Raw genomic sequence first — 12,859 nt, forward strand, 5'->3', positions numbered from 1 at the left:
TAATTATTGTGTGTGGTTCTTAACACATCATCATGAACAAAACCTGCTTGTCTCTCCAGGTTCGAGTGTTCACTTACCTAATTGGACGTGAAATGACGTTTGCAGATAATGTCAAATGGATTGCCTGCAACAACAAGGGTAAAAACCAGATGGTGTTCATTTTGGATGCTTTGAAAAGAGGCAAATCTGTATTCTTTAAATCTTTAATCTATTGAGAAGGTTTGAGTCATTTGGGCAATTTTATGGATGTAAGAAGCACAGCAACAACTGTCTGATATTCATGATGCTCAAAGTGAGATGAGGTGTGCTATGAAATGATGCTGTATTGAACTGGGTATCAGTTGCTGCCCTCTTGTGAATTACATGGTGTCATGCAGCCACTCGAACCAGAAAATAATGTCTTTCTGCTGCTCTACGCGCATTAAAGCCCATGACTACATAACCGATTATCAGCACAGCCACATTGTAAATTCATCCCTCGCCAAAAAAAAAAGCCATATCTGTGTGTGGCAGCGTGTGCTATGGGTAACAGGTGCACTCCCTTCCGTTGTATACACAGTTGAAAGTATCAAAATGCCTGTGTAAAGCAGAAATTATTGCTTTGGTATTTGCCCTAACCCCAGTTGATTTCTTGCAAAAGCCTTCGTTTTGTTGATAAGGGTCTACCTAATGATTAAGCTCTGACACTCTTTGTAAATGTTACAAAGGAAGAAACGTTGCACACTTTCCTATTTTCATATCTGGCAGGGCTTCAGTAGCCTGTTGTTATTGAGCAGCTTCACTGCAGGCAGCTTATTGACGTCACTGTTTCCCACTTGTAGGAATGACATAAACCTTAGCCTAAGCCAAGCATTAAAGAATGTCAAAATATATTTGCATCAATGAGAGAGTCAGGCTGTCGTTATCATTTTTAATGAACGATAATCTGGTCTATATATATATATATATATATATATATATATATTTATTTATTTATTTAATTTTTTTTGGTTCTTTATGCATTTTAAAGGGTCCTATACTTTAAATCATATGTGTCTCCTGCAGGCTACTACACGCATATATCCACACTGGCTGATGTCCAGGAAAATGTTATGGAATACCTCCATGTTCTCAGCCGACCAATGGTTATCAACCACGACCATGACATAATATGGACTGAGGCCTATATGGACAGTGTGGTTAGTGTACTTCTCTTACTTTTAGCCTGCATGTTAGGCCACACATGTTGCCTTCTTGCTTCAGTATTATCTGGAATGCCTCATCACAGTGTCCCTCATCATGAAAACATTAAAAAAAAATACATAATTTCTTTTCCTCTCTTCACAATTTTAAAGTATTAAAAATATTCACAGCCTTTCCTCCAAGTAATGCAACAGTAGTTGGTAAAGAAAAGCTGCAACCTCCATTTATAAATAAATAAATAAATAAAAGGAGATAGGCAACCTCCCACTTGCAAGTTTACTTAGCCCCAGCCGGCAGAGAGGGACATTGTTCCGCATCAAGCATTTAATCTCACACAGATTTGAGGTCAACAGTCAATTTCATTCGTTTGCATTTGGGTTTGGTAAGGATTAAACAACAAAGGTTCATGAAAATGAAAAGGACATTACAATAGCTGCTGCTTCTAGTCTTATATCAGGGTCCAGCCATTTTTACAGCTGACATCCCAATGGGTGTGTTACTGTGCATCCTTTTAACACGTGAAAATTCATCACCAGATTTATTATTGTAACAAAATGTTATACACTTCCAGTTCCTTTAGACAACGTGGGCTGGTAAATGAGTGAATTTACATGCATGTCAGTTACTCATGTATTTGCTCCCTATCATTGAAACAAAGCAATTTACATTAATTACCACTAATTTATCCCAATATCATTAGCAGTGCTTTGGAAAAAACATCGACTAGAACACCAGCAAGAAGTCTCAATCTCTATCTCTGTATCCAGTTACAGCTTCATCTTTATCTGCCGTTTCTTCCTCTTTAATTTATTATCCATTATCATCCTTTCCATTTGTTGCATATCGTTTCATGCTCATGTTTTTCCTCTCCTCCACCTCCACCTTCAGCTCCCCAATAAAGACGAGGTAATCATATGAAAAAAATGAAACTTTAGCTTACTTTGCATATGTTAGCCATGTACTGTCAAATTCACTGTAAAGTAGCTGCAGTGTCTTGCTTGGTATTTAGTTTGCATAGAACAACAGCCAATGTTTGGTTGTCTGCTGTAGTTTCTCATTAGTCTAATGCTAAAGTTAGCATAGTCCTTAGATAGCTATATAGAGATAGTTAAGCATAGTCTTAGTTTTTATCTTAAAACCAGATGTTTTATTTTATGTTTTGAAACTATTATTCATTTTTATTTATTTACTTAAATATGTTAGCTTGTTTTAGTTGCCTCCACTTCACCTCCTTTTTAGTCTGGTAAAACACATGCTACTTAAAGTTATAGGAGTGAGAAATGAAAGTGTATTTTGTGTGTCCGTATGTTACAGCTATTCAACACTCAGGCACAAAGCCTGCTCATGATGACTTCTGTAGCCATGCCTGTTTTCAGCAAGAAGGAGGAAACTGTAAGTTTAAATTTTTTTTATCACTGCCCGAACTTGTGTGTTTGTGTCCTAAATAGTACATGAGTTGTTTATATCCTCCAGGAATGCATGAGTAAGCACCTTTTAAAACAAACAAACAAAGAAAATCGTTGGAGAGTGATTCATATTGTCCATTGCTTTGAACTTTTTTTTTTTTTTGTCACTAGTTATCACATGGAATTTTGCTGGGAGTTGTAGGAACTGATGTGGCCTTGAGAGAACTGATGAGATTAGCGCCAAGATACAAGGTAAAAGCAACATACAGCAACATACAGCGATCAGCCATGACATTAAATTACCCGTCTAATATTATGTAACTCAAAAAGAGCTTTAGCTTGTCGGGGCATAGACCTCTGGACTCTGGGGGTGTCCTGATATATCTGCCTCTGGGATGATAGAGGATTGTCTGGGTGATGTGGGGTGGGGCCATGCACGGGTTTCTGCTCAGGCACATCTGTGTTTGCTTGATTGGATTGGGATCTGGAGAGTTCAGAGGCTGGGTGACTACTCGAGGCTCTTGATTGTGTTTCTCAAGCTGTTTCTGAGCTGGTTTTCCAGTGTGACGGTGGGGTAACACATTGTCCTGACTTGCTACGGGGAATGTGTGTTGTGTTTGCAGTGGGTTTTAAAGCTGTAGTTTAAGTTTATTAAGGATCCCTATTAGCTGGTACCCTGGTAACCAACTAATCTTCCTGGAGTCCACAAGGAACAATAACAAAAAAATACTAAAGAAAAAATACTAAATGCCCAATCACATATTTACAGTACATCATACATTTACAAATACAATAGTAGTATGTTGTACTATTTATAAAAAAAATAAATTAAAAAAAAAGGCTGGAAAAACATTGTGGTATACCACAAATACTTCCTTTCATTTTCCCATAATGAAATGGAACTATACAGATGTTAAGAGTTTTTTAGCTCACTGCACTGTCTGTACTTTGTGTCCCTCTAGCTGGGTATCCAAGGTTATGCCTTCCTCATCACCAATAATGGGTACATCCTGTCTCATCCTGAACTCCGACCTCTGGTAAAGACCTATTTTTGTTGCTTATATCAAACAGTTAGCGAGTGCAGCTGAGAGACCGTGCAGATTTTTTTATAAGCCAGCTGTTTGTGTTTTTCTTTGTGCGCGACAGTATAAGGAGGGGAAAAAACTGAAGCCCAAACCTAACTACAACAGTGTTGATCTGTCAGAGGTAGAATGGGAAGACACTGAGGAAAAAGTAAGCAACACACACGCATGCATTTTTGTCATTTTTGCTGTGCGTCTTATGATGTTAAGGATCCAGATTGTAAAGAAACCCCATACGGTGAACATATTTTGTCTGTATTTATAGCTGAGGACAGCCATGGTCAAAGGGGAAACTGGAACAATGTCTTTAGATGTGAGAAGTTCAGTGGACAAAGGAGTAAGTCCTTTTATTTTCACAAATATGCGCAATTAAATCGGTGATTTGTGTCCCCTGTCATTTTTACAAACTCTGTCCGTCTTTCTTTCTCTTGCAGAGGAGAGTAATGTTCCTAAAGAATGATTACTTCTACACTGTCATCAATGAGACACCATTCAGGTTTGTCTGATTGCTTCTGCCAAGTTTCACTATATTCATAAAAGAAACATCTCAACTTGAATTGAATAATTAATGTAAAAAGCATCACAATTATGTGAGCAATATCTGTTTAATCATTCCGAATGAGTATCATTGGAAATCTTTATGTGGCCTTAAACTCTTTGTATGAGCTTGATTCACTCTATCACTAACAAAAAAGATGCAGTATCATTTTTCCTTGTAAATGGAAGGAGAATAATGTTTTTTCTCTATATTACAGCCTGGGTATAGTGTTGAGTAGAGGATATGGAGAGTATATCTTCATGGGAAATGTCTCTGTCGAGGACGGTAAGTTTGTCTTTTTCTTATGTGTTTTATCTTCTCGTACTCTTCCGTGCTCACACTTTGCTCACGTTCTCCTTTTTTCTCCAGGTCTACATGACTTAATGACTCCAGATCTGATCATTGCAAATGAGTGGTGAGTTTATCTTACAGACTATGAACTGCAGATGTGTCAGAGTAACAGTTTTAGGCTCTACAAATATGTTAGTAGTGGCTGTAGTTATTCTGTCTATTGATCTACATGTGTATGTGCTTATAGGACCTACTGTGAGACAGACATTGACCCTGCTCATCGCAAACTGACCCAACTGCAGGCTGTGACACAATACCTGACTGGCAAAGAACCAGATCTGGAGTGTAAGCTAAGATTGAATATCACATTGTCTATAAAACATGGATATTACCGTAAAATTCGTCATTCATGCAAACTAGAAAATCTTTTTTTCTGGCTTCTCTCATCAGGTGATGCCCAGTTGTTGCAGCAAACTCTATTCGACGCCGTGGTTACGGCGCCGATGGAAGCTTACTGGACCGCCCTTATGCTCAACACATCTGGGTGAATAAGAACTCATGTGCCTATGCACATCCTCTTCCTTCAATTCAGTGTTTGGCTTTTCACTTGATCAGCCATTTCATCTTAATTGTTGTTGTGCTTTGTCTGCTCCACCTCACTTTTTCTATTTCTTGACTTTTGAATATTTCCATGCTCTTTCAGTGTGGATGAGGGGATTGAAACGGCTTTCTTGGGGACCCGTTCAGGCTTGTTGAGATTCCAGAGGTACACTGGTATTGAGAAAAGAATTGGCAAGTGAGTAAGAAAAGAAAAATTCATATTGAATATTGTTACATGGATTTAGTTAAGGTAAAGAGGTAAAAAGAATGGTGGGAAAAAAATGCATTGAGTGGTGGCATTTTGAGAACTCCCTAGAAGAAGAGATGGCATCCTCTTGTGGTCAAAAAGAGCCTAGTTGAAGTTTAATTTATTTCTTTACATTACAAAATATTAAAAAGAGAATCATTTAAATATATTATTGATTCTGACTCTCATTGATTCATAGTTTGTATTCCAAAATGGAAAAAAAGTCTAATGTTCAGAAAACTAAAATGTCTTTATTCTGAACATTCAAGCTCAAAATGATACAAAAAGCAATCATGCAAGCAGGTCCAAAGTAATTCTGTACATCGTCCTAATGAAAATGCATTCTTTATTTTCAAAATATTGAGTTGGGATAGTATTCCTATTTGGAATTGAGTTTTGATTCCCAATGCTAATGGTAACAAGTTTCGGTATCAGACATTTGTGTCAGGAGCAGTTTTTTTTTTTAAAAGAACACCAGTAAGAGTGGATTTACTTCTGGAGGTCAATGCAGAAACTTTGGATAATTATCAGCCATCTCCAAAGGTTTGGTCAGCCGTAAGAATTCTGGCTGTTGAGATATACCCAAAGCTGCCACAGTGCTGATGCTTTAACTTTCATCAATATGCCAATTTTAGTATAATCTTAGCAATATTTGCACACATTTCCCACATGGAACACTGTATAAAAGAAAACCTTTTTTTTGATATAGGATTTGTCTGCCTTTTTGTTTTCAAGTCAAACTTTCATTTTTTAGAAATTGCTTATAGAGCTTGAACCTTCTTCATTTCACTTCTGCAGGTCTTCTTCATACAGCCCATCTTCCTCTTCTATCTTTCCTCTCATCTTTTAAAGAGAAGGTACTTCTTAATGGCTATTTTCGTCTCTCCCCAGGTCTTTCCTGACCTCCACAGACAAGGAGAATATGTTCACACTGGACCATTTCCCAGTGTGGTACCGCAGAGCAGCTGAGAACCCAGCTGGACAGTTTCTGTACTACATGCCCAGACAGGACACTAGAGGTAGAGGACATACCCTTACTTAGAAAACACACAGACACTAAACGCACACACGGCGCTACATTGTGCTTTTTTGTGAGCAGGTGGAGCCAAGATTCTTTCAGAGACGGACACAATTATTTGCAGTTAGCATGCTAAAACTGCTCCTCTCTGCTCACCTCACAAAATCGTTATGTGATATCATTCAGTAAGAGAATGAAAGTTCTTGTTAATACTCTATGGACGTTTTTTCCTCTACATTGGTCATATATTGATTCTGTTTTGAAGGAAAATCATCTGTATTGAGACACTTTAGAGCCACTGTCATCGTATTTGTCATCACATCATACTAACTCCATTTTTATTGTATTCGAGAAACAGAAGAAATAAAAGGTGGGACTTTTTAGCACATGGGTTTCATCTTATTTTTGCCCCAGAGTTCTTTAGACTGCTTCAAATGATATAATATTCACAGATAGTTAGAGTTGAATGTAATTACTGTTATTATGTTGAAAACGGTCTAATTGTTGAATATCAGGCCAGGAAGACTTCTCTTTCCTAGTCCAAAATACACAGTTTGTGGATATACATCTTCTTCCTTACATACATTGCAACAAAGTCTCTCACCTGCATGTGTGAGAGTTATCTTGACCCACATGGTCATGTGTTGCCGTTTCAAACAAAAGCCTCAACAGTTTTAGAATAATTATACTTTCTAGGCTACAAAATTGTTGAATTCCTGCATCCGCCTATCAAAATTGTTTTGTCACTACATTTTACATGAAATTAAACTTTTTCATAAGGTCAAATATTAGAAATTTACTACATTTTCAAGGCTCCAAAAACCCGACATGTCTATGTTTTCCTTTGCAAGCTGTAACATGTCTCTGTCTCTTGCATTACCTGAAACTGACACCAATACGATATTGCATATGTATTACATGCATACATACATACATCACAAACAGAGCCAAATTCAAGCCCCACCTGACCCAGTATTGTCGAACAACTATCCGCATCTCCATTTAGCTGTGAGGTGGTCCGGGGTTGGGCATTTTTGTACCTTTGTTGTGACTCTACAAAATTTTCAACATGTTGAGAAAGGTGCGTGTTTCCTTGTGAGACTGGGCTATACTTTGAGATGCAAAGTACTCAAGTTTGTTTGAGTTCCACCAGCAGAGAATACATTTCAGGGTTGTTATTATCTCTGATAAACTTTTGAGAAGCTGTAATATTTCTCACATGTTGATTTTAAATGCTGAAAATGACACGTACAAAATGTCAAGAGTTGAATTGTACTTCAAGACTGCGATCGACGTTTCATGTCGATTCAAAAGTTTTGACATGGTACACCACCATCGTCTTAACTTTCGACTTTTTTACGGAAAACAGTCTTCTGTTGGTCATATGGTGAAATGCAGTGTGTCATTTTCAGATATATTCAGGGACTATGAGACTGACTATAGTGCCACCCTCAGTGTGGAAGAGGTGGAGCAACAAGCAGAGGAGGGAGGGAGAAAACGGAGGGAAACAGAGGTGGAGAATGTGGAGGAGGGTAGAGAACTGATACTGATACTTGGCATGCCTCATCTTTTTAAATGATCCGTACGATCTTTCCTCCCCTTGATTTTAAGATGATAAGCGCTGCGGTCCCTGCTCTCTCGTGGTTTATGTTTTGCCTTTTACGAACTCGGCTGTGGCTTTCTTATTTTTCATCTTTCACTTTCTCTCTGGGGTTGAAAGAGCATGCATTTAAAATGTGATGTAGAGGCAGTCAGAGAAATATCTGGAGCAATCCGACCCATTTTAGTTTCGTAGCATGTTTGCAATATTTTTTTTCCCCATGTCATTACACCACTATACATCTACCACATCATGCTGCAATATCATATCATTTTCTTTAAGTGCATGATTGTCTTTTAAGCATTGTCTTTTGTCTTTTTCTGGAGGAGTAAATAACAGAAATTAAAGCATGGGGCCCATGGATGCACTAAATACACTCACAGATAGCCATTCTGTTAGGAACGTATTATTTGATTAGCTCACATAATCTGTGTTATGTAATGCTTAAAATGTTAATCTGGCTGGATCCTGTGGCTTGATGACAGTTGGCATCTGCTGGCAGGAAGGCTGTGAATAGATGCAAAGAAGAGGAATTAATGAATGTTTTAAACATGAAGTCCAACCACATATTTTCAAACATATCATATCTGTATGAGTACTTTGGCTGTCAGTATCACCGGGATTTTCCAGAGACTGAAAAAAATGTATTAAGAAAATACATGTGAGAAAATACAAATTTTTCTCATAGTCTGCATCTATATACAGCACTCGTGCATGTTTGGAGAAAATGCATGTATTTACAAGTTTATTTATGCATCTGTTCATTCGGTGTGGTAAAGTCTGTGTGTGCTGTTCTTCCAGCAGGAAGAATATTGATCTCCACCACCGCTGTCACTGTGACTGTGGGCAAGAAAACTGCCATAGCTGGAGGTAGGACGAGTTTTTGGTTAAGTGCTCACTCACTCTCGTTCAAACACATGTTTATTCTTTTATTCCCTCTTTATCTTCTCTTATCCTCTCACACACTTGCAATGTTCTCTCAACCTCTTGAAGTTCCCTTTCTCATGCAGTGTGCCCGGTCCCTGCACACTGAAAGCACCTTTTGCTACCTTATTCTGTTTTATTCCTTCTGGGTTTTTTTCTTTTAGTCCTTTATCTTTTATGTATTGCGGTTATTTACTGGCAGAATTACTATTCTGATGACTTGTTGGTGACATTTGAATAGGTGATTGAATGTTAAAGGCAGACTATGAAGACAACACGCCAACATGTAGATTTTTACCAAAATAATCCCTCTGTGTCATGTCATAAGGACCCTAGAAGTGAGTGTTCATCTAGTTTTCAGCCTTGTGTTGGCAATTTCCTTGTCTCTTCTAATTAGTTTTTTTGTCTTTGGGACATTTCTGGGCTATAGCATGTGTTAGAGGATGTATTGACACCAGCCAATGGCACCACAGTTGTTTGAGGTACTAAAAGATCAGAGATCAGTTCTAGTTGCTGTCATACATACAGACACAAGCTCTGTCTGTAAATGGTGAACCTGCAAAAAAAGAACCCCTGGCAAACTTGCTTCCCACTGGGATGTGTGGAGATGTGAATGTTTATTTGGGTTTTAGAACATAACCACTGTAAACCAATCAATGGTAATGCAGCTGCAAAAAATTGGATTTCCTCATTGGTAACTCTTGGAGTTTTCTCCGACAGGCAGCTTACATGGTAAACAAAATAGCTCTTCAGTTTATTTCAGTCATGAGGTAAATAAATCATGTGATTTTTGAGCTCCAACATTACACTTTTATGACTCAGCAGTATAGGGGAGGAAGGATTCATTTTGAAAGGCTACAGTAAGCACAAAGTACATCTTTCATGTGCTGTTGCTTGGCCGTGAGCCAATGAGTATGAGCTTTGATCACTTATACAGCAGCAAAAAAGCAATTTGCTGGCTTAAGATATAGTGGAATAATGACATCATTTGCAGTGAATTACACCTCTGAGCAGGAGGAGTTGGGACTTTCCATCCCTGAAACGGATCCTTCGGTGCTCCATGTTTGGCTCTGCTATGCTAGATTAAACAGTTTGGTTTAACAGAGTTTTTAGACTCTAGACTCTAAAAAAAAAAAAAAAGTCAAAGTCATGAATAAGGGATGGTACCCAGGACTCACAGGATAGACCAAAGGCACGACGTGGTGCTAACAGCTGTTGTCATTGCTGTTGATGTTGGAGCAAAAACAAAAAAAATGTCCAAGTAGATACCCTGTGCCTTGCTAAGGAGCGTGTCCGTTATATACCGTAGAAGCATTGGCATTTACCCAGTAAAAAGCATGTGGCCATGCATCTCGAACCATCTTAAAATGTTTTCTCAGCCGTCAGATCTAAATGTGCCTTGAGTGTGTTCACGCCTGCACTTACGGCTGTTGTCAGATCCCCAAAGATGGTTGTTTACTCCTGGTTGTGATTGAGTTCTAAAAGAGCTCACCCATATGCTTTGTAAAAATGACAGAGTACAGCGGGTAAAATTTCCTCCCCTGAAGAAACCGCATTCTGCACTCAGAAAGACAAAGAGAGACATGAGAAGCATAAGCCCACAGTCAACATTATTCTGGCTCCCCCGAGATGGAGAGCCATACAAGATGCTGAAGGACTTTAAATTGGCTCTGGTTCTGCTTCCATTTTTATTTTTTCTGCATTTATTTTGGTACGATGTGCTGATTCCCTGGTGTAACATCCAGTGTTCATGAATATGGTACACAGTGCTTTTAAGGAGGATTAAGATGAATAGATAAGAAAAAACATTTAGGGAGCTGTACTTGTGTGTGTGTATTTTACTCACAAACATTTTGTCTCGTAGTTTATAGTTCCTTGCTTTGCTTCACTGCTGCTTAACTGTGGATTGTTGTTAGGGTGTGTGCGTGAGAGTGAGTGTGTCCCAGTCGCCCCATCTGTGAGCGACACACTTATCAGTCATAATTATCTGAGCCAGACAAAGACTCTCGAGAGCTGCTTCTTGAGAGTGCGTGTGTTTCTGAATGTGTATGTGGGTCTACCTTTATGCATTCGGTCTCCCATCAGGCCCACAGACAGACTGAAAAACACACTTATCTGTATTTCACAGCTTTCGTTGGAAATTGACTCAAGTGTGAAAATCATGTTATGTTTGGAGGTGGAAAACAGGAGTAAGAAGTGAGACCGTTTAAAATAGATGTGTTTCAGCATCTCTCTTTCTCATTGCCTTTTTTCATGCTATTTCTCTTTGCTTGATATTTTTCCTCTCTCTGCTTGTGCAGTATGTTAAACTTACACATGTGATGAGACTAAAATAAGGGCTTATATTCATCTTTTATCCAGTGTGAGTTTTGTATTAAAGAGACGTATGAAAGATGTAAAAAAAAAAAAAAAAAGAAAAGTTGAGGTCATTGATGTAACAGGGTTTTTGAGATAATCTTTGTGCATGTTGGTGGTAGATTGTCATATGGTGACCACCGGCTGGAGGCCAAAGGTAACTGCTTATCAAAGTTCATCTCTGAATGTCAAGTGGGGCAGCTTTTCTACCAGCTTAAGTAGTCAATGCTTCATGGACTTGCTCTCTTACACGCACACTCTTTGACAATCCTCTTTGCCCTGTTAAACCTACACTTACATCTCTCATTTCTTTCCTCTCCCCCACAAAGCTGTCAGAGCTGTCTTTACTTCCCCAAATTTTTCCCCTCTCTGCCTGTCTCTTCCTCCCGTTACTCTCTTTTCCCTGACATGTCACGCTCTACCTTCTTCTCTGCCCCTTGGTTCTTACTGCTGGAAGCAAGGGAGGCTTTCTTGTCGAGAGTGACGTTCTCCTCCAGAACATAAAGCTATCAAATATTCAAAAGCTGCCTGATTAAGAGACATGCATACATATGCACAAAAAGCTGTACTCTCTCCACATTTGGCATGACTCTGCAGTGTGTCCTAAGCATGAACTACAGTATGTGTGTACTGAAAAATCTGAATACACTGTTAAAAAAACAATTCAGCAGGTTACTCAGCTTACTGAAGACGCATTCACATATACAGTATGGTTAAACATTGCCATAAGTTGCATTTCCCCTCATAACATTTGATATTCACGAGGTTATAGCTGCTTCAAATGATTGTAATTCTTTTTATGAACACCGAGTGTCAGTGTTTAGCTGAACACATTAGGGTCAATTCCCCAGCATAGACTCAGCATTGTGGATGTTGAATCTTCATGCTATTTTGGTGGCAGATTTAATTTCCCCTCCTTTCATCAAGGCCATGGATTTCATATGTCAGAGACTGATCCAAAATCAGTCGACAACTAATGTAAAAACCACTGTGTGTGTGTGTGTGTGTGTGTATATAGTTCTGGGGCTCTGCTATGGATTAGTATATCTCTATATAACAAATAACAGACTGTATGTGAATAAATCCAACACGCTCCAGACAGGGAAGCAGATGGAAAGAAATGGTAAAAAATAGCAATAACTGGGTAAATGAAAAGACATAGAGAAGGAGTGAAGGATAGAGAGAGGACATGTCACACTGGGGAGGAGGAGAAAAGGAAGTAGTGAATTGAAATAAGGATGAGGGGAGGTGAAAAAAGAGCAGAGGATGAAGAGGGCAGGGGAGAGAGAAAAGCTCGAAAAGTTGAAAGAAATCACAGAAGAGGAGCTGACAGGAAGATTAATTGAGACAAGATAAGTGAGAGTGGAAGAGACGCAGAGAGAAGATGAAAAATAAGGAGCGGTGAGAGAGGAGATGGAGACCAAGAGACAGGAAAAAGGGAGCTTTTATCAGGACTGATTTATGCTGTCATTTGACTCTGGGTATTTATTCCCCCTTCTACTTGTATATCCTGCAGGTCCCTCCTTCTGACCTCCTTCTACTCACCAAACTTTTAGAATTGGCGGTCATTTCCTTTTTCCCGGTTTGAAATAGACCAACACGTCTTCCAACATTGT

At 38.8% G+C, this 12,859-nt stretch overlaps 1 protein-coding gene across 2 annotated transcripts in view; it reads left to right on the forward strand.

Annotated features, from left to right (window-relative positions):
• cacna2d4a (calcium channel, voltage-dependent, alpha 2/delta subunit 4a) overlaps positions 1 to 12,859 on the forward strand; it is an 87,698-nt gene that overhangs the window by 20,028 nt on the left and 54,811 nt on the right. For both annotated transcript variants that reach the window (XM_075471787.1, XM_075471788.1), the window contains exons 13-27: positions 60 to 138; positions 1,045 to 1,178; positions 2,497 to 2,574; positions 2,760 to 2,840; positions 3,551 to 3,625; positions 3,735 to 3,821; positions 3,936 to 4,007; positions 4,105 to 4,166; positions 4,426 to 4,493; positions 4,578 to 4,623; positions 4,747 to 4,844; positions 4,950 to 5,043; positions 5,203 to 5,295; positions 6,238 to 6,365; positions 8,766 to 8,834. In XM_075471787.1, the coding sequence (XP_075327902.1) occupies positions 60 to 138; positions 1,045 to 1,178; positions 2,497 to 2,574; positions 2,760 to 2,840; positions 3,551 to 3,625; positions 3,735 to 3,821; positions 3,936 to 4,007; positions 4,105 to 4,166; positions 4,426 to 4,493; positions 4,578 to 4,623; positions 4,747 to 4,844; positions 4,950 to 5,043; positions 5,203 to 5,295; positions 6,238 to 6,365; positions 8,766 to 8,834 (1,264 nt within the window). The remainder of the gene's footprint in view (positions 1 to 59; positions 139 to 1,044; positions 1,179 to 2,496; positions 2,575 to 2,759; positions 2,841 to 3,550; positions 3,626 to 3,734; positions 3,822 to 3,935; positions 4,008 to 4,104; positions 4,167 to 4,425; positions 4,494 to 4,577; positions 4,624 to 4,746; positions 4,845 to 4,949; positions 5,044 to 5,202; positions 5,296 to 6,237; positions 6,366 to 8,765; positions 8,835 to 12,859) is intronic.

Source organism: Odontesthes bonariensis, chromosome 8, assembly GCF_027942865.1.
Source record: "Odontesthes bonariensis isolate fOdoBon6 chromosome 8, fOdoBon6.hap1, whole genome shotgun sequence".
In the NCBI taxonomy this organism is placed as follows: Eukaryota; Metazoa; Chordata; class Actinopteri; order Atheriniformes; family Atherinopsidae; genus Odontesthes; species Odontesthes bonariensis.